Below are 21,365 nucleotides of genomic sequence, written 5' to 3' on the forward strand. Positions count from 1 at the left end.
GTTGCAAAAGTTGTAAAGAGGCAAATTTTAGTGCGTGTCTTTCTGCCAGTGAAAGCCACCCTTAAGAATGAGCTGCCTAAACAAGATCATGTGACAATCAACTCTGATGGACGCGGCTCTTCTCAACAATGAGATGATTTAGGCCAGTTCCAATGATTTTATGATGATGACAGTCATCTACACCAGAGAGAAAGAACCATGGGAACTGAGCGTGAATTTCAATCTATCATTTTTACTTCTATTTGCTTGAATTTTATTTTTCTTCCTTTTTGATCATTTTTTCCTGTGCAGCAAGCTAATTGTATATGTATGCCTATATTGCATTTACATATTTTTTTTCCATGTTTAACATGCATTGGACTACCTGCCATCTAGGAGAGAGGGTGGAGGGAAAAGGGGGAATAGGAACAGAGTTTTTCAAGGTCGATGGTGAAAAATGATCCTAGCACATATTTTGAAAATGAAAAGCTTCAATGAAAATTTAAAAAGCTGCCTAGGGAGATGATGGTTTTCCAGCAGAAGCAGGATGACATGGGGAGGGACCATTGAGACCCTCTCCCCCTTTCCCTAATCCTGTGTCACAATGGAAGCCCAGGCAGATCCAAGTGGTGGGCAGTCAGCGGCAGAGCAGAGATTCTGGCCTCCAGTGCAGGGCAAGTGCTACTGCACCAGGAGGGGCCTACCACATTGGTCAGAGGTGATAGAGGGGTTGGTATTTGGAGGTGGTTTGGACTCCATGTCTCCAAGGGCCTTTTTACACCCAAGATTCTGTGATCCTGCCTCTGCCCGGACTGCTGTATGGGGTGTGATCTAGAGGTGACCCAGGATCAGGACACCCGGCTTCCGTCTTGGTCCCTTCCCATCCATTACTAGAGGAGTGACCTTGCTGCAGTTGCTACTTCTCTGAGGGATTCTGAGCACTCAGCCATCCCGATTCTCCTGAAAGACCCCCCAGTGACAGGGAGATCACTGTCCCACAGCAGCAATCCCCCCCGTGGGACCTCTAACAATTAACCTCTTCCTCATATGGAGCTGTGGTGTTTGTCGTACCTAACTCTGGGGCTCAGAGTAGACAATGACCACAAGTCTGTAGTTGTAGCGGGGACCCCCCCACCGGCAGGGGTACAGGGGATCGGGAGGGGCTGGCCTAGGCAGGGTGGCCAGGGTGGTCATCACCAAGCAACGGGCATTTACCACGAAGCAGGCCCTGCGCAAAATACCGGAGACACAAGACAGACAAAAAAAGAGAGAGAAACCAGTTCCTGCCTTCTGAACTCACAGTCTAATGGGGGGGGGGCAATATGTGAGCCACCCCGCACAAACAAGGTGCAGACAAGGCCAATGGGAGGGGACAAGGTGCTGAGAGGGGAGTGGGGGGGGGCCGGAGAGGCCTCTTAAAGGTGGAACTTGAGCTGAATCTCATAGGAAAGCATTTCAGGTGGAGGATGTGGGCTGGACTCTCCCTGGGAAGGGAGACAGTGTGGGCTGAGGGAGGGCTCCAGTCAATCACCCTGGTCGGGAAGCCAGGATGGAGAGCCTCATTGGGGGGGGGGGGGGGGGGGGCGGAGTCTGAGAGGACACTTCAGTTCTGCCCCGCGAAGCATGAGGGTGGGATTTTGAATACAGAGGGTTGGGGTGGAAAGGGCTCCGGTCCTCAGAGCGAGCATAGGCTGGGAATTTCGGCGGAAGGGGGAATGGTGGGGGCTGGGGCGGTTGGAGGGAATCCAGGAGGGGAAGAGGGAGAGCTCTGGGGCTCCGCCGCAAAGCCCAGGAGGGCCGGAGCCTCACGGGAGCCCAGCCCTGGCTGAGGAGGCCGGCATCATTGAGTTCCTGGGAACGGGAGGAAACTGGTCACTTTCTCCATCTGTCTCCTTTCCTTGCTTGCCTGAATTTGCCAGCGGCCAGACCAGGAGGGGAAGCGGGGAAGCAGATGGTGCCCATCTCTGCAGGGGGCAAGGAGGGTGGGCAAGGTCCTGCAGCCCCACTCTGCCGCCCTCTGGCCCCTGGCCCCGCAACTGAACCGTCAATGGCTGAAGGCAGGCACTTCCTTTATTCTCCCCCTTGCCTTCTCCCAGGGGGCTCAGGAAACAGGGCCCGGCGTGAGCGGGGCTTCAGACCAGCCAGGGACCGAGCACAGAGGCCTCCTCCTCCAGGCCTCCAGGGGGCGAGCTTGAATCTGCTTCCCGCGCAGGAGGCTCAGTTGCTCCCGGTCTCAATACTCCTGTCATCTAAGGAGGGGAGCCTCCCCGGGGGGTGAAAGCCCGGAGTCTGCTCCTTCTCTTGGATATGGTCCCGCAGGCGCCGGATCTCCAGCCGCTGCATCTCTATGATCCGCTCGGTTTCTTCTTCCTCATTCAGTCTCATGATCCCAGAAGTGGAGGGCTTCTCCACACTGGGGGCTATGAGAAGGCAAAGAGAAGATCTGGCTCTGGCAGCCACGGCCCCCCACGTTCTGGGGACGGGATCTGGGACAGTTCCGAGCCCTCAGACCCAGAAATGAGCCCGGGGACCCAGAGCAGGAATCGGGTTACAGGGGCCACAGGCCGGGAATATCAGACAAAGGGCGGGGCTGGCGGAGGGGGCGCCGGGAATGGGCCTGGGGCGGGAGGCGGCCTAGAACGTGAGACCCAGTTGTGCATTTCTCATCGGGCAGCGGGGCCGGGCGGGAGCGGAATGAGACCGGGGTGCGGGGAGCCTACAAGCCGAGATGCAGCAATAAAGCTCGGACAGTGTGTGCACGTGGGGAAGCCACGTGTCCGCGCGCCGCCGGCTCGGGTCGCCGGCAGGGGGCGCTGCTCAGTCAGCCCGGTACCTGGCAGGGGGACCTCCGAGTGCCGAAGCTTCTTGGTGAGCCTCAGAGCCGACTCGAGGTCGTGCACCTGAGCGCGCGTGATCTTCAACTCCCTTCGAAGCTCGTTAATCTCCTTGATCAAACTCACATTTTCCTGCAGAAAAAAGGGACAGTGAGCGCGGCGTGAGCCCCCGTCGGGCGGCGCACGCGCCCAGGCCCCAGGCCGTGCGCCCAGGTGGGGGGTGCCCTCCCCCAGCCCCTGCAGCGGGGCCTCCCCGGGCCTCCAGCTGGGACCGGAGGCATTCCCAAGGCGGAGCGTGACGGAACATCTGGCGGGCTTTTCCCTCGGCAGAAGTGGAAGGGCCGGAGAGGCGATGGGTGAGCCTGGGGGCAGGGGGTCGGGGCGCGGGGGGCCCAGGGGCTGAGGCCGGAGCAGCCGGCGGGCATCTGTCCGGCCCGGGGGCGGGGGGTGGATGCAGGCTGGGGGACTCAGACTTTCGGCCGGCCCCTCCCCGCCCCCGGAGGCGTCCCGAGCGCCGGCCCGGGTCCGAGGGCGGGGCTACCTGCATGATGCGCACATTGTCGGAGCGGTGCAGCTCGTTCTCCTTGACCACCTTCTTCTTGAGCGTGGCCAGGTTCCTCTCCAGGTGCTCCCTCTGCCGGATGTACTCCAGCTGCAGGTCTGTGTCCACGCCCACGATCTCCACCTGGGGGGGCGGGAGGAGCAGGCCGGGTGGGCGGGGCTGCGCCGCGGGGCGCGGGGCAGGCGGGGAGGGCTCCCACTCACCATGTCAGCCTGCTGGACGTACTTGTCGAAGAGCGCGCGGATCTTTTCCTTCAGCTGCCGAGGCTCCTGGATGAAGCCCACACAGTTGTGCAGGTCGATCTTAAACCGCTTGACCAGGGCCTCCATGTCCCGCTCCTGAATGCACAGAGCTCCTGCTTAGCAGGGGGCCAGGGCCAAGGGGCAGGGGCCAAAGGGCAGAGACCAAGGGCTAAGGATCCTCTGCCTCTGCTGGCTTGGAGCCTGACACGGGGAGACCTCCCAGAGTGCCAAGTTGCCAGCTGAGAGGCCGTCTCCCAGCCACAGTCTGATGCCAACAAGGCATCCCGGCAGGCCCCGAGAGGGAGCCCAGCAGCCTGTTTGATCTTCTGGGACAGAGAAGCGCTTGGGTGCCCCCTCCTCATCAGAACCCGTGGATGGAGCCCCTGCCCCGCTGGCTCGGACTGCCCTGCTCCAAAGCAAACAGCACCAGACTCTGTCAGACGCCCAGGCCATGATCCCTTCCCTCTCCCCCAGCTCCCCACCCCTCCCTGCACCTGCCCACACCAGGACAGCTCTGCTGCTCCAGAAGGTTCTCCTGGACACTCCCAGGGCTCCGGCCCACGGGAGCCAAGCAGATTTACCTTCTGCCGCTCCCGGCGCATCTCCTGGTCCGTAGCTTTGAGCTTCTGCCACAGCTCCGTGATGTTCAGTTCCAGTTGTGTGTTCTGTTTGTGGAATCGCTCTAGCTCTGCCTCCATCTGCAGAGGAGGAAGGAAGGAGAAAGCCAGATGCACGTGTGGAACCCACTGCCCTCAGATGCTCCTCCATTGCTTGTCACCACTGGAACTATCCAGTTACAAACAGTGCAAATTAGGAAACATTTATCAAGCCCCTACTGTGTGCCCGGCACTGTTCTAGCTATGAGAAATAAAAGTGATGGTATAGATCCATCCCATAGCTCCCAACTGTTTGCATGTTGTCCTTCCTACTAGGTGGTGAGCTCTGTGAGGGCAGGGACGGTGTTTTTAACTTCAGTGCTTAGCACAGTGTCTGGTACACAATAAGTGTTTAATAAATGCTTGATGAATTTCCAAAGCTGTCCTGCTTGTGTATTTTTTCTGAACTTTCTTCTCTCCCTCATAAAAACCAGAAAAAAAATCCCTTATAACAAATTTGCATAGTCAAACCAAACACATTTCCAGGGAAGCCATGTCCAAACAGGTCTGTCTCTTTTTGCCCCTCTGCCCAGAGCTAAGTAAAATGCTTCATCACAGGTCCTGCAGAAATAGGGCTATTTGTTGATTATCTTCACCAGGTTCCTAAGTCTTCCCAAGTTGTTTTCTGGTGGTGTTCTCTCAGTATAAATCCTCCTGGCTCTGCTCCCTTTACCTGAGGTGGAGGGGGGGGCATAGGAAAGAATCCCCCAGGAGCTCCCTGGCCAAAGGATGATCATCTCAAAGAACCAGGGTTAGAAAAAGAGAATCATCTGGTCGGACACTGTGGCTATAGTCTCTTCAAGTATCCAGAGGGCTCTGAGAAGACAGGTTATATTTGCTTTTCGTGGCCCCAGAAGACCAGAGCAGCAGGAGTCAGAGAGGCACAATCCGCACCCAGGTCTGGAAGAGCTTCAGCCCGTGGTTGTGGAGGAGGGCAGAGTGGGCCTGGACAAGGCCTTCAAAAGCAGGCAGGATGAGCTCTGGGGTTGCTGGAGGGAGCCTTCCCCCCCAGGACAAGGGGACAAGAACAAGGACCTCGGCACGCCAAATAACAGGACAGGTTCCCAAGCTGAGTGAGCCCAGCTCAGCTGCGCTGGCTCAATCTAAGACCCCTGGACCAGCGAAAGACTTACTGGATGCCAAAAGAACTGGCCCATTATTGACTATGCTATGGGAGGGATTGTGAAAATGGGAATCACAAAATCTGTTTGGATTTTTTTAAAAAGGAAAATACTAATCATAAATTTGCAAAGCACTTTATACATCCTATTTCATCAGTCTTCGAGATTGGTGCTCCTATTGTCTCCATTTTGCAGATGAGGAAACTGAGGCTGGGGTAGCAATTTGCTTGAGTCACACGGCTACTAAGTGTCTAAGGCAGAATTTGAACTTGGGCCTTCTTGACTGCAAGTCCAGTCAATACCAGAATGTGTAAGCTCTAAGCCAGTGAATTTAACTTTGATTCCTCAAAACATTCTAGAAGTTTCCTCTAGAGCCAGTTGGTTAAGCACCCAGAAAGGGCTGATTACTGAGGGCTGGCTGCCTTCGGCCTCATTTCCCATTTTATGGCAGTGCCAGGCCAGCAGATGAGGACGATGCTGGGGGCATGGCTGGCACAAAGCTGTGGGTGGGGATGGGGCAGATGCACTGAGCCGGATGGAGAGCGGGTGGGCTGTGGAGGCTCCAGGACTCGGCCGCCAGGGCGGCTCTTTATCACTGGATCACTGAGGCCCAGGTGGCCCCCTCCCCACAGTCCTGGGGCAGGAAACCACAGGAATAACCGGGCCCAAGCCAACGACTCGCAGGATCAGCTGGAAATGATCAGGAGGAACGGCACAGGCTGGTGGCAGGGCCTGGCCCAATCTAAGACCACAAAATGCGACAGGAGAAAATGCATCTTGCGTTTGGGTATGGCTGCAGCCCTCTGCACTCTGTCCCGGTCACCGCTCCTCTGGAGTCCAAGCGGCAGCGGGGAACATCTGGAGGCAGAAGACCTGAGTTCAAGTCTAGCTTCAGACGTTTACTATCTAGGTGATCTTAGGCCAGACGCTTCCCTTGTCGGCCTCTGTTTCTTCATCCTTGTCTGGGAAGAGCATGAGAACAGTCCCTGCCCCCAGGGCTGCTGGGGGGACCAAATGCAGTCCTGTCTGTAAGGTGCTCTGCCATCCTTACAAAGTAGGATCCATGCGACCACAAGGACTGTCACTCAGGCAACAAACAGGACTTGTTCTATTTGGTCCCAGGACAGAACCAGGACCAGAGAAAAAGACCTCCAGGGTCGGGGCAGCAGGAGGAGGGGCTGCCTCAGAAGGGCCGAGCTCGCCTCCCTTGGAAGTCTACAAGCCTAGGATGGCAGGGATGGCTCTCGGGCAGCACATGCAGGACTCTGGGCAGCAGCGCCCCTCCCCAGGGGGTCCTCCTACACGCCTGGCCTCCAGAAGGGGCCTGCAGCAGGGAAAGCACCATGCTGCTTCCAGAGCATTCCAGCAAACCCGGGAGTCCGGGCTCGGCCAGGGCTGCTTACGTTTGTGTCTGTGCCTGGGATCCAGACAGGGCCGGGGGCTCTCGGGACTGTACCCAAACAGGGTGGGCTGGCTCCCAAAGGATCCCCAGAGGCTTAAGCCTTGGGCTGGCCCTCAGGAAGCGGCAAGTCCAAAGTTTTATAAAATAAGAACCAAAGTCCTGGGAATAAAACATTAGTTCCCCAACTGCAGGATGGGGGAAGCTTGGTTGGATGCCTAGTGTCTTGAGAAAGATGTAAGGGTCTGAGTGGCCTGCAAGCTCAGAGGACCATTCTGCGAAAGTTCTGGCCTCTGGAACCTTGTCTTCAGTCTGGAGAGAGTGCAGAGGGGGCTTGCAGCCGCCCTGCAGAAGAGAAGGGCCCCCAGGAACATGTGGGGACCTGCTGGGCTGTGGGGAGATGGCAGATGGCCCTCCTTAAATGGCAGAGGCCAGAGTCTGGGCCAGGGAGTGAGTGACTGTGTCCAAGGTCACTCAGGCCATGGTTGGGCAGGAGTGGGAATGCTGGGGCATCGCAGTGGGTCTGGAACCATCACGTGGCCACCACCGGGGCTGAAAACCTTTCCTGAAAGACTCATTGCACTGACCAGCCCGGTGGGTCTGGGGGCTGTGTGGAGAGGAGGGAGGCGTGTCCCACGTGGCCCCTCAGACGGGACCCCCAGTCACTGCTTCGGACTTAACCTCTCCAGGCCCTTCCTACAAAGGCTCTGGATGTCCAGGGTTCCAATCTGGAACAAAGCCCCTTCTCCCAGACTGTCTGGTCACCCATGGGCCCCGGCTGTACCTGAAGGAAATCCCGGGGACCCTCCAGCCACAGTGCCGCCCCTGCTCTCCCCAGTGTGAGGGGCCGCTTTGCTGAGGGCAGAGCGCCTTCCCCTTCCCCTTCCCCTTCCCCTTCCCTCTCCCATCTCCCTGTTCCCAGCTCCTGCCTGCCTGCACCTGGCCCTGGCCGAGGGAGGGGGTGGAGAAGGGAGCGGGGGAGGGGCAGGAGAGGAGCGAGTGGAGCGGAGAGGGGCGGGGCTGCTGAGAGGGCGGGGCGGGGGCTGGCGAGGGGGAAGAGCTGCCCACCTCCTGGATCTGCTCCTTCATGGCTTTGATCTCGTTCTCCCGAGGCTCGATCTGCTTCTTCAGTTCCTTAATCTTGTAGTCCAGCACAAACTTGAATTTTTCCAGCTCCTGGTTCTTTTTCTTCAGGTCATAGATTCTCTTCTCCTAAGAAGAGGCAAGGGGGTCACAGGGACACACTTCAGGATTTGGGGAGATGGCAGAGGGGAGAGACCAACCCCCTCCCCAAGCTGGCTGGACCCATGAAACTGGGGGACACCCTGAGCGGAGAAGGCCGGCGGGGGGCGGGGGCCGCTCTGATGGGGCAGGCGGTGTGGACGCTGGGGGGAGCCGCCCTGAGCGAGGCAGGCGGTGTGGACATCGGGGGAGCTGCTCCTGCCTGCAGCAGTGACGCCATGGCCACAATGACTCCCGGCAGAGGCAGCTCCCACTCAGCCCCCTTTGCCAGGCTGTATCTGGGGCCATGTCCTGGGGGTCAGCCTGTCACCTTGTCCTGAATGGTCTCGTCTCTCTCCTGGATCTCCCGCTTGAGGCCTTGAATATCCTTCTCCAGAGCCTTGATGACCCCTTGGAGTTTCGTCTGCTCCCCCTTCAGGGCCTCGATGTCCGTGCTCCGCTCCTCGATCTCCTTCTGCAGGCTGCTGAACTGGAACCCGCCCCCCGCGCAGAGTGGGTGACCCGCGCCCCTTGGCGGCCAGCAGCCGGCCTCCCTGGTGCCTCCCTCCAGAGGGATGATCCCGGAGCCTCATGCTCCCTGGGGCGAACTCTGACAGGAGCACGAGGGGAGTTTGAGGAAAGACAGGGTCCCCGGAGGAGCTGACCTCCCAGAGGCTGGGGACGAGGGGCCTGCTGCTCCAGGACCAGTCCCGCCACGCTCATTACCAAGCTGTGGAGCAGCAATCGGGGACCACTCCCGAGGCCCAGAGGACTGTGGCCTGCCTCAGTGGCACTGAGGGACCCATCAGTCAGGCTGGCCCCGGGCAGGGGGCGGATCTAGACCGAGCGCAGCCAGGGCCAGACCACCTCGAGGCCCTGGATTTTGGCGCTGGGCCCCGGCTTTCAGGAGGGACAGGGACAAGCTGGAGGGGGAAGGGCAAAACAAAGGGCCTGGAAATCCAGGCCAAAGAGGGGCGGGGGAGGAGAGAGGCTTGGTGAGCTGGGCAGGGAGCACGAGAGAGGGCTGTGCGCGCGCGTGTGTATATGCCTGTGCGTGTGCCCCGCTCGGGGGCGGAACCTCGCGGTGGGGAAATTTAGGTTTGCCTTTGCTTGGTGCTTCCACGCACAGACCCCCGGGTCACGTTTGTTGAAGGAGCGGGTGGGGAAGCCTTCCGGGGTCCTCCCAGGGGTGGGGGCAGAGGGGGTGGTCCTCCCAAAGCTCTCGTCCCCTCTCGTCCCCCCGCGGCCGGCCGTCCTCGCCCCGCTCATGCCCGGAGCAGCTCTCCGCCCTCCCGCCGTCCTCTCCCCCTTCCTCTCGCCGTTCCCCCTCCGCCCGCAGGGGGCCCTCACCTTCTTGCGCATGATGCCCGTTTCTCCTTTGAGGCGTAAGTTAGCTTCCTTTTCCTCTCGGAGTCTTTTCTCGTACTTAGTTTTGATGTCCTGAATCTCCCGATCTTCATCTTCCTCGATCTGCTTCTTGGTCTCTTCAAACTCTCGCATTTGCTGCCGGGCGTCATCTTGGGCCTGGCTCAGGGACGGCGGGGGAGGGCGCAGGGGTCAGCTCCCGGGCCCGGCTCCCTCCGTGTGCGCGTGTCCAGGCTGAGGGCCTCCTCCCTCCGTGTGCGCCTCGGGACGGGCTAAGGACCCGTGGGGGAGGCGGGGAGCTTCAGCGGTGCCAGCGTGTTACCAGAGATGCTGTGGAATGGGGGCTCAGGCCCTCTGCTCCCTAAGGCCCACTGAGTTCTTCAGGTTCATAGAGACCTGACACAAAGCCTACTGGGCTGATCTGAAGGGGAAGGGGGCCACCAGGATTCCCCACCCCCTGCCTCGGCTCGTCCCGCGTGGGGTCCCTAGAGTTCCCGCCCCCGCTGGCCCCGCGTGGGGTCCCTAGAGTCCCCGCCCCCGCTGGCCCCGCGTGGGATCCCTAGAGTCCCCGCCCCCGCTGGCCCCTTGTGGGGTCCCTACAGTCCCCGCCCCCGCTGGCCCCACGTGGGGTCCCTAGAGTTCCCGCCCCCGCTGGCCCCGCGTGGGGTCCCTAGAGTCCCCGCCCCCGCTGGCCCCGCGTGGGGTCCCTAGAGTCCCCGCCCCCGCTGGCCCCGCGTGGGGTCCCTAGAGTCCCCGCCCCCGCTGGCCCCGCGTGGGGTCCCTAGAGTCCCCGCCCCCGCTGGCCCCACGTGGGGTCCCTAGAGTCCCCGCCCCCGCTGGCCCCGGGGTGGACAGGCTGGGCGGGCACCTCTTCCAGCAGGCTGGCTTTCTCGTGGAGCTTGGCCTCGTAGTACTCGGTGAGCTCCTCCAGGGCCTGGCTCTTGGTCTCCTCGTTGTCGCGGAGCTGTTTCTCGTACTCCTCCTGCATCCGCTGGGACTTGAGCTGCAGCTCCTGGTACTTCTCGTACTCCAGCAGCAGCTTCTGATTGTTACAACACTCTAGGAAGGAGGATGGGAGCCTCTGAGAAGTGAGCTTCTGCAGGCCTGGGCTCGCTGCCCCCCAGCCCGCCTCCTCCCCAAGGGGAGCCCGAGAGCGAGGGAGGGGGGCCACCGCTGGCCGCCACATGCACTGATGCAAAGCACCGGCTCCAGGCTGAACCGAGGGGTGCCGTGCCCTCCCCAGGGAGAAGGCACATCCACAGGTGTCTAAGGGACAGCAGAACGTCCAAGGAGAAAGGGTGGCGAGGAGCCCAGGACCCGCCAACTGCCTTTAGCTGGAGATTAGGGAGGAGAGAGAGGTTGGAAATAAGTGGGAACTTAGAATTCCAGGGTTGGGGCGTGTCTGGAAGAGGGTCATCAAGTGGACCCTCAGGGGAGAGGAAGAGGAAGAAGGCTCCACAAGAAGATTTTGAAAAAATGAATCTGGGATAGTCTGCCTCGGATCTGTGGAGAAGGAAGGAATTTATGGCCAAAGAACTAGAGAACATTATGAAAGGAAAAATGGATAATTTTGATTAGAGTAAATTATATTAAAAACCTTTTTCACAAACAAAACCAATGCAGCCAAGATTAATAGAGAAGCAGAAAACTGGATCTTTCTAATCAAGGCCTTATTTCTAAAATGTATAGAGAATGGGATGCAAATTTATAAGAATACCAGCCATTCTCTAATTAATAAATGGGCAAAGGATATGAACTGACAATTTTCAGACAAAGAAATTAAAGCCATTTCTAGTAATATGAAAAAATGTTCTAAATCACTATTAGAGCAATGCAAATTAAGACGACTCTGAGGTACCACCTTCACGCTTTTCAGATTGGTTAACGGGAAAAGATAAACGTTGGAGGGGATGTGGGAAATCTGGGCACGAAAATATTACTGGTGGAGTTGTGAACTGCTCCAGCCATTCTGGAGGCGATTTGGAACGATGCCCAAAGAGTTATCAAACTGTGCACATCCTTTAATCCAGCAGTGTTTCTACTTGGTCTGTATCCCAAAGAGATCATAAAGAAGGGAAAGGGACCCACATGGGCAAAAATGTTTGTAGCAGCCCTTTTTGCAGTGGCAAAGAAGTGGAAACTGAGTGGATGCCCATCAGTGGGAGAATGGCTGAATAAGTTATGAATGTAATGGAATATTATTATTCTATAAGAAATGACCAGCAGGAGGATTTCAGAGAGGCCTGGAGAGACTGACAGGAACTGATGCCGAGTGAAGTGAGCAGAACCACGAGAACATTGTACACGGCAACAAGATGATATGATGATTGATTCTGATGGACTCGGCTCTTTTCATCAATGTGGCCAATTCCAATAGACTTGTGATGGAGCGAGTCAGAAAGAGGAATGTAGAGACTGAGTGGGGATCACAAGTAGTATTTTCATCTTTTCTCTTGTTTGCTTGCTTTTTTTTTCTTTCTCATTTTTTTCCTTTTTGACTTGATTTAATAAAGCAAGATAAATGTGGAGATACAGATGGATGATTAAATGTTTAACATATATTGGTACTTGCTGTCTAGGAGCGGGCGAAGGAAGGGAGAAAAATTTGGAACACAAGGCTTTTCAGGGGTAAATGTTGAAAACTATCTTTGCATTTATTTTGAAAATTAAAAGTTATTATTAAAAAAGAAAAGCAAATAAAATAAAAATGAATCTTTGTTCCCTAGATGCAGCTGGATCTGGGTCAGCACCTCAGGTGCCATGCATGAGCAAAGGGGCAAGAGAACAGGGTGAGACAAGGCTGGCAGCCCCATGAGGACAGACGGCCTCCCGGGAGACCTCCCGGCTTGGACTTGTCCACGCATCTCATGCAAGGGAGCAGAGCTGACTGAGTTCACAGTAAGGACCACCTGGCCAGTGAACGGGGATGTGGCAGTTCCGAGTCTCCTGTCAAAGCCAATGACTCCTACCATTGTGCTGTCCCTGCTGAGAGGAACCTAGGACGTGTCACCAGAGCTGATGTGCAAGGGATGGGTGACTCCATGGCACGGTTCCCTTCATAGCTGCCCGTCCCAGGCAAGGCAAGAGCTGACAACGGCCCTTACTCCAGCACCAGGTACAAACACGCCGGACACTGCCGAGCCATGGAGTGCCCCCAACGAGGACAGCAGGGACATCTCTATGCTGTCTTGCAAATGGAATCCAAAAAGCTTGCATAGGAAGGATGGAGGAGGAGCAACACTGAATACGGCACCACACTGGGTCTTCCTGCACCAGTGGAACAAGAGGAAGAGGAGCTGAGGCACCTCAAAGGTCACAGGAGCTAGAACCTACAAAGGCCGCGGTCAGAAGTCACAACCTCAGATCCCAAAGTGGGGACCCGGGGACCCCAATGCAGGGAGGCAAGGTAGACCTCACAGGTCTCTCGATGGGACAAAATGGAAATCGCTTCATATTTAGCTTTCCATCCCCAGCATTAGCACAGCCCTCGACACATAGTGTTTAATGCTTGCTGAACTGATCAAGGCCTCTGGATATTTCAAAGAAACAAGGGGACTGAGATGGAGTTAGTCAACAAGCATTTATGAAGCACCTGCTGTATGCGTACACGCTGGGCTAAGGCCCGAGGAAACATGGAGAGGGTCTGTCCTCAAGGAGACAACAGATACCTAAGCCGGTGGGACGGGCAGGACGCGGGCTGGCGGGGCCCTCAGCTGACCTGACCAGAGCTGAAGGGACTCCCTCCCACCCCGGGGTCTCCCAGGGCAACAGCCACAAGCAGGCTCAGGAGCTCTGTCAGCCACGTCTCATACAAGGTTCCTCGGGGAACTGCCTCGTTTGAGAGTCCCCCCTACCTCCTAAAGGAGGCAGCTGCCTGCTCCCCCAGCCACACTTCCCACACCAGAATCGGCTGTATACCCGCTGAGCCCACGCCTTTCTGAGTCCAAAGTTTCTAAGAAATGAAGCACGAGGCCCTGGCTGTGGCCCCCTGTGCAGGAGCCAGGCTGTCAGGTCTAATCCTGCCCCCGACCTGAACTTCAGGGAGTTTGTGGAGGGAAGCAGGAAGCCCTTCTGAGCTGAAGTGAAGGGCACGAGAGGCATCCCCGGGGAAGGCTGCCAGGGGCTGAGCTGGCACAAGCTGGGGGGAGAGCCTGATGGGCACCTCTGTGCAAGGGGCAGCCCCAAGAGACCCACAGGCTCTCCCTCCCCTCCCTCCCCCCCCCAGAGGCAGGTGAGGAAAGGGGACTCCCATCCTCTCGGGGCAAGTTTTAGTGTCTGCCCTCTCTGTTCACTTCTACTTCTAAACTGTTAGCCCCTGGAGGCAACTGATGAGGGATGTGTGTGTGTGAGTGTGTGTGTGTGTGAGAGTGTGTGTGTGAGTGTGTGTGTGTGTGAGTGTGTGTGTGTGTGAGTGTGAGAGAGAGTATGTGTGTGTGTGTGTGAGTGTGTGTGAGTGTGAGTGTGTGAGAGAGAGTATGTGTGAGTGTGTGTGTGTGTGTGTGTGTGTGTGTGTGTGAAACAGAGAGACACACAGAGAGAGACAGGGAGACAGAGAGAGAGAGTGGCGGGGAGATGGGGAGGCAGTGAGACCCAGACCCAAACCGACAGCTAAGCGAGGGGCCAGAGTCTGAGAGGAGGCTGCTAGGAGCAAAGGTCACGCCACCAGGGTGACTCTGTGAGCCTGGGCTATGGGGAGGGGGTGGTGGGAGGGAGGGGGAGTCGAGGCTGCTGGGGACCCTCCCCACAGAGCCCGGGTAAACCCTCTGTCCCAGCGCAGGGGGAGGCCCTCCTCGTGACCCCAAGGTGCCACCCCCTCACCAATGTCCTGTAGTTCCCGGCTCTGCTTCTCCAAGAGATCCTCTACATAGGTATTGTGGGAGGCCTCTTGCTTCTCCTTCTCCGTTCTCAGAACCTGAAACCCAAGCAAAGTTTGGGGATCTCCTTCCTGTTTTTACCTATTTCTCTGGAACTTCCCCCAGTCCCCAAGGGCTGGTCAATTTGGAGGTCAATTTCTCTTGAAGACCACCCAGCCTTCCCTGGGGACAATCATGGAGAGAAGGCTCTGCCGGCTCTGGGCAGTAACAAGGCTCACTTTTCTAGAGCACACTGGTCCAGCAAGCCTGAGATGTGGGTACCATTATTATTATTGTTGTTTTATTCTTTTTTTCTTTTCTCAATTGCATGTGACAAAATTTTAAACACTTGCTTTTAAAATTTGAGTCCCATCTGCTCTCTTCCTCCCTTCTGCTCCCCCCAAAACTTTGGGAGGGCAAGCAATTTGATATAGATTATACGTGTGAAGTCATGCAAAATATATTTCCGTATTAGTCATGTTGTAAAAGAAAACACAGATCAAAAAACTACAAACCAAACCAAAGCCCCAAACCCCCAAAACCTAACAAGAAAATTAAGAAAGTACAAAGCGTCTGCTTGGATCTGCATTCTGACTCCATCAGTTCTTTCACTGGAGGCGAGTCCTTCGGAACTGCCTTGGATCACTGTAAAGCTGAGAATAACCAAGTCATTCCCAGCTGTTTATCACACCCAAGGTACCGGCATTATCTCACACCCATCTACAATGATCTTCTGGTTCTGCTCACTTCACTCTACATCAGCTCATACAAGTCTTTATGGGTTTTTCCAAGAGCATCCTGATCATCATTTATTATAACAGAATAGTACTCCGTCGCAATGTAGCAAACTTGTTCAGCTACCCCTTCTCCCACTGATGAACATCCCCTCCATTTCCAATTCTTTGCTTCTATAACTATTTCTGTACATAACGGGCCCCCTTTTTCTTTTTTCTTTTTCTTTTAATCACTTTGGGATACAGCCCTAGTAGCAATTGGGTCAAAAGATATGCAGAGTTTTATAACCCTTTGGGCATAGATCCAAATTATTTTACAGAATGGTTGCATTAGTGCACAACTCCAGCAACAATGCATTAGGGTCAATTTTCCCACATCCCCTCCAACATTTGTCTTTTTCCTTTTCATTTGGTATCTTGGTATTGTTTTAATTTGTATTTCTCTAATCAAGTGATTCAGAGCACTTTTTTATATGAGTATAAAGAGCTTTGATTACTTTGTTCAAAAACTGCTTGTTCATATCCTTTTACCATTTATCAACTAGAGAATGTCTCGTATTCTTATAAATTTGACTCAGTTTCCTAAACATTTGAGAAATGAAGCCTTTATCAGAGAAACTTGCTATAATTGTTCTCAATTGAGAAAATGTTCTCAATTTCCTTTTGTCCTATTTCCCCCGGTTTATCCTGCTTTCTCTCTTTTCCTCTCTCTCTCCTCCTTTCCTCTCTTTCCCCCTCTTGTCTCTCTCCTTCTTTCCTTCTCTTTCACCTCTCTCCCTTTTTCTCCTCCTCTCCCTCTTTTCTTCTTTTTCTTTCCCTCCCTCTTTCTTTTTCTCTCTTTCCCTCCCACTTTCCCCGCCACCCCATTTCCCTTTCCTTTCACTACGTCCATTTTTAAATGTATTTTGCTTCTGACTACCACCTTCCTTAATCTCCTTGCTGCCCAATCCTCTTTTCCTTCTACTTTCCTGAAGGGTAAGATAGATTTTGGGCAGAGCGTGGGTAGAGCGCTGTGCCTGGAGTCAGGAAGACCCCTCTTTCTGAGTTCACATATAGACTCAGACCCTGACTATGATGCCGGCCAAGTCACTTAATCACATCTGCCTCAATTTCCTTATCTGTAAAATGACCTGGAATTGGAAATGGCAAACTGTAGAGGGCTGGAGCTCTGGAGGAGCATACGTGAAACAAGGTGTTAAGTCGGGAATTGATGAGATGATGGTTCTCTAGTTCACACATGCTCAGTGTGCTGTAATGATGTAATTACAATAAGGTACAGAAGAGCTGAGAAGGACTGGAAGAGAGACAGTCTATCTTTGACCATCCTCATGGCGGCTCTCCTGCCTAAGGGGGAGACTGGTGGAGACGGGCAGACTGGGAGACTGCTGAAGGAGACTGGCTCAGACTGTGTAAGAGACAAGAGAGACTTTGCACTCTATTCTTATCCCTTCTCATGGTGTCTGTCCTGCTGAGACCAAGGCCCAGTTGGAGGACCTCCAGAAAGCCAGCCCGGACATTACAGCAAACCACTCCAGGATTTTTGCTAAGAAAACCCCAGAGAGGGTCACAAAGAGTTGGGCGTGACTGAAAATGACTGAACTCCAACAAAAAGATAGATTTCTATGCTTAACTGGTTGGGTTTATTCCTTTTTTTGAGCCAATTCTGATGAGAAAAAGGTTCTCCCAACTCCCTCATCTTCCCCTCCACATAAAAGCTTTTACGTTTCTTTTACATAGACAATTTATCCATCTGAACTTTCCCTCCCACTCCTCTCAGAGCATTCTTGGTTTTCCCCCCTTAATTTTATTTTTTTAGATCTCATTCCACCACATCTGACTCACACCTGTGCCCTCTGTGTCTACCCCTCGCTGCCCCCATAGTGAGAACCTTCTCACAGGTTACAGGGAGCACCTTTCCTTAAGTCTCACTGTCAGCCTTTGGCCTGATTTTTCTTCCCTGCTTCTTGAGTCTTGTATTTGAAAGCCTCCTTTTCTGTTCCTCTCTGGTCATCAGGGAGGCTAGTTCGCAGCCCTTCTCTGCAGGATCATGGAACTTTTGCCGGGAGCCGGCCCTCCCAGGCCCCTCATAATCCGCCACTCGATGGCCTGTGGCCAGGATCCAGAGCCCGACCGGCAGCATCTTCACTCTGCTCTCCATGGCCCGTGTCTGCTCCGCGGCTTGTGTTAGGGGGCTGGTCCCCCCCCCAGGCTGCTTGTGAGGACCCTGCGGTTGCTGGAAAGGGCTCCGCAGTGTGGGGGCGCAGGCGGCAAGGTGCTGCTCCCGAGAGCCCGGCCCCCGCCCTCCGGCCCCCCGCCTGGCACAGAGTAAGTGATTAATCAGCACCCAGCCTGCTGCAGAGTCAGCGTACAGGGCGGCTCTCGATGCCCTCATGTTCCAGCCCCTCCTCCGTCCCCACCCGGCTCGAGGACAGAGGCTTTCCCTGCCCAGGGAGGCTGGATGGCCGCCATGACTGCCCCAAGCGCAGACAGACCTGGTTCTTTGTCTTCAGGGACTCCATCTCCTGGATGAACTTGTCCGTCAGCTCCTTGATCTTCTCTGTGTAATTCATGTCCTTCAGCCGGAGCTGGTACTCGTTCTCCATCTTGAGCTCTTCCACGCGAGTCTTCAGCTCCAGCATGATCTGGGCCTGTGGGGGAGGAGCGCAGGCTTGGGCCGGGCCTGAGGCCTGTCTGTGGGGGCAGCCCCCCCCTCCCCTCTTGTCTGCCTCAGAGCGCCCATTCGCTTTATTTTAATGTCCCTGACCTTCACAGGCCACGTTCAGCCTCCTCCATTTTCACTTCTCTCTGGCCCCTGAGGATCTTGGAACTTTCAGAAGAGGCGCTCAGGCTCTTCCAAAGACACTCCACACACACACACTCACACATACACACTCACATACCCACTCACACACTCTCTGACACTCACACACCCACTCACACATACTCTCACACTCACACACACACATACATACTCACACACATATCTCTATCTCACACTCACACACCCACTCACACACACATACACACTTACACACACATACACTCACACACTCTCACACCCACCCACTCACACTCACACACCCACTCACACACACTCTCTCTCTCACACACACACACACACACACACACTCACATACACATTCACACACTCTCTCACACCCACCCACTCACACATACTCTCACACTCACTCACACACATACATACACACATATCTCTATCTCACACTCACACACACATACACACTTACACACACATATACTCACACACATACTCTCACACTCACTCACACACATACATACACACATATCTCTATCTCACACTCACACACACATACACACTTACACACACATATACTCACACACATACTCTCACACTCACACACATACCCACTCACACACTCTCTCACACTCACACTCACATACACACTCACACACACTCACATATATAACGTCATGTTCATAAATCTAAACAAACCACCAACCAGTGAACTTGCCCGGATTTGTGGGCTTGGGGTAAATGTTCCACTCCCCCTGGGCCGCTGGCTCTCCCAAGCCAGCCTCTCTGGCTCCAGGATGCCCGCCTGAGCCCGGTGCCCACAGAGCGGCTGCGTTGGCTCTGTGCCCCCCAACGTGGAGGCTGCGGCGGGGGCCCAGCTCCCGGGGATGGGGCACCACGGACAGGCTCAGGGCCAGCCCTCACCTTCTCTTCCATGTCTGTCTTGGTGACCAGCACCTCCTCAGCAAAGCCCACTTCCCGCTCCCTCTTGACGCCCCGGCCGTCCTTGTCGAAGACCTTCCAGGTGATGAGGCAGCCATCGTCAGAGCTCGTCAGCAGAAACTGGTCGTCGAACGTAATGGTCATCTACGGAGGGAAGGAGTGGGAACGAAGGGGCCGTGAGGGCTACAGTGGGGGCTGTCCAGAGCCCAGTCACGGACAGGGCAGACGGGGCTCTCCGTGCCTCTGTCGGCTTCTGCACAAAGGCGCTCATGGGGCCCTCCCGACTGGCTGTAGGCTTCACTTAGGCCGAGAAGCTCTAAGGACCAGCATCCGGAGGGGGATGACTCCCGGCCCACAGCTGCCCAGGCCATTGGCCCAGTGCCATGAAAGGCTGTGTCCATCCCCTGGCTGTGCCCCATCCCCCGGCTGTGCCCCATCCCCTGGCTGTGCCCATCCCCGACTGTGCCTGTCCCCCGGCTGTGCCCCTTCCCCCGGCTGTGTCCGTCCCCCGGCTGTGCCCCTTCCCCCGCTGTGCCTGTCCCCTGGCTGTGCCCCTTCCCCTGGCTGTGCCCGTCCCCCGGCTGTGCCCATCCCCGACTGTGCCCGTCCCCCGGCTGTGCCCCTGGGAGTGCTGACTCTGCCCTGCCTTCCCACCCAGGCCTCTCCAAGCCCACTGGCAGAGGCAGGGCTGCCCCAGGAGGGAGTCTCTGTCGCCAGGGAGCAGGTGCCAGCCCTTTGGGGAGCCTTGAAACCTCTCAACATTTGTCATTAAAAAACTCTGGAACAACTGTCTAAATCCCAACTCCCTGGAGCTTTTTTCATGGGAAGTTGGCCAAGGAGGGAGGGGGCAGGAGATGCCCAGGAGAGTGGAGGAAAGGGGAGGCCGAGGGCCCTTCTCACCTTGGTGACAGGCCCAGCATGTGCCTGGTACTCGTTGAACTCCTTGTTCACGGGCAGGGGGTACTTCATGGATCGGACGGTGCCCGTCGAGGTGCCCACAAACACCATGCGCCCGGAGTGGGAGATGACCAGCGACGTGTAGACAACGTCAAAGGCAGACACCTCCCTGAGCACCTGGGACACGGAGAGCTCTGATCAGGGGCTGAGCCCGAGCCTCTTGGGCAGAGCCGGACCCCCGCCACCCTTGCTGATGGAGTCAGCGAGGAGTGGTCAGCGTGGGACAGCCAAGTCTGGAGGGCACCTGCCAGCTGGCTGACTCGGCTCCCTCCTCCCGACGCCAGCCCTCTGTATGCTGCAGGTGTGTGATAAACGCTTGCAGTGCCTCTGTCCGCAGCAGAGGAAGGAGGTGCAAAGGGAGAACACAGCAACTCTCCTGTGCCCCCCCCCCCCCCGCAGATGGCTCCTCAATCTCCTCAGAGGGACTAACTGGGAGGGGGGTCAGCCCATCCTGAGCCCTCTTTTCTATTCTCTGTCTCTCACTTGGTGACCTCATCAGCTTCCCTGGATTCAATCTTCCCCTTATCTAAGCAGATGAAGTTCAAATCCATCCATCTCTCTTTTGAGCCCCAGCCCTGTGCCACAAGCGGGCAGGATGTCCCCCAGCATGGCCCTCGTCAGCTCCCCCCGAGCCTCCTGCCTCCCCAGGACTCCTGAGAGCCGCCGCCGGCAGTCTGACTTCCCCCGGACTCTGCAAATGCCCCTGGAAGCCTGCCCGCCCTCAAGCCTTCCCATGAGCCCCGGGCCCTCTGGCTGCTTCTGCCCGGACCCTCTCCTGCTCTCAGCTGCAGCCCCGCCTTCCGGCCCAGCTCCAGGCTCGTTCCTTTCTCTCGGCAGCCCCGCGCTCTGCAGTGTTTGCTCCGGTGGCCGTGCTCTCGCTTAGAAGGGAAGGGGGCGGCCTTCTGCTCCCACCGTGTTCCACACCCGGCTGAGGGTCACTGACAGGCTCACACCCACTGGGGAATCCCAAGGGCGCCGGGCCCACACGGGCATGGCGGCTGAGAACAGCTCGGGCATCTGAGCAGTGGGGCCAGCCCCCGGCGTCGGCTCTCTGCAGCAGGTTTCAATGCTGGCAGTTCGGCTCGAGAAAGGACTTCAGGGTGCAGGGTCTGAGCTTGCCGGGTAATCCTCGGAACTTTCCTCCGATGGAAGGGACGCCACCCTGGCACGGCGCAGTCAGTGCCCCAGCTCTGCAGACCCTCAGGTTGGTCGTCGGCCTTTTTTCTTTTTCTCACGCACTTTCCTTCGGAGCGAGCTCTGGCACTGTGTGTGTCCACCTCATCATCTATGTGGGCGTCCCCGGACCACAGACTGCCAAGGCACGGGAACTCAGCCAGGGCACTCACGCTTTTTCCATTTGCTGGAAACGATGGTTCCACGTGGCACGGTGCCGGCTGGTGGGGAGCCTCTGCTTTCTCGTTAACCGTCGGGCCAAAATGAGCCCAGGCAGCAGAGAAGCAGTCCACGCTTTCTCGCACCTCGGCCCCACCGCCGACTCTCCTTCCACTTCGGTCTTGGCTTGCGCTCTTCTCCAGGTAGATCACTTACTGTCTGCAGGCTTCATTCTGGTGCTGTTTTTTGTCCTCGTTGAAGAAAACCACGTGCTAAAGAGCACGGGAGCAAGAACCCAGCCTCGCGTCAGTCTGCTGGTACCTGGGCGACCACAAGAGCATCATCCAGGGTTCAGGGGAGCATGCTCTCGTGAAACTGGCATATGATGCAAG

General features: G+C 56.3%; 1 protein-coding gene across 7 annotated transcripts in view; it reads right to left on the minus strand.

Moving 5' to 3' along the window:
- Positions 1 to 2,031: 2,031 nt before the first annotated feature.
- CFAP57 (cilia and flagella associated protein 57) overlaps positions 2,032 to 21,365 on the minus strand; it is a 46,922-nt gene continuing 27,588 nt past the window's right edge. The window contains exons 11-23 of one of the 7 annotated variants that reach the window (XM_051999977.1): positions 19,585 to 19,758; positions 18,667 to 18,828; positions 17,459 to 17,614; positions 14,198 to 14,291; positions 10,248 to 10,438; positions 9,365 to 9,538; positions 8,346 to 8,504; positions 7,862 to 8,005; positions 4,199 to 4,315; positions 3,579 to 3,713; positions 3,370 to 3,498; positions 2,813 to 2,945; positions 2,032 to 2,399 (exon numbers count right to left, since the gene is read on the minus strand). In XM_051999977.1, coding sequence (XP_051855937.1) covers positions 2,197 to 2,399; positions 2,813 to 2,945; positions 3,370 to 3,498; positions 3,579 to 3,713; positions 4,199 to 4,315; positions 7,862 to 8,005; positions 8,346 to 8,504; positions 9,365 to 9,538; positions 10,248 to 10,438; positions 14,198 to 14,291; positions 17,459 to 17,614; positions 18,667 to 18,828; positions 19,585 to 19,758 — 1,971 coding nt within the window. In that variant the 3' untranslated portion in view covers positions 2,032 to 2,196. The other 6 variants (XM_051999976.1, XM_051999980.1, XM_051999979.1 and 3 more) reach the window with 6 other exon arrangements.

The sequence above is a fragment of the Antechinus flavipes genome, chromosome 4 (genome assembly GCF_016432865.1).
Source record: "Antechinus flavipes isolate AdamAnt ecotype Samford, QLD, Australia chromosome 4, AdamAnt_v2, whole genome shotgun sequence".
NCBI lineage: Eukaryota > Metazoa > Chordata > Mammalia > Dasyuromorphia > Dasyuridae > Antechinus > Antechinus flavipes.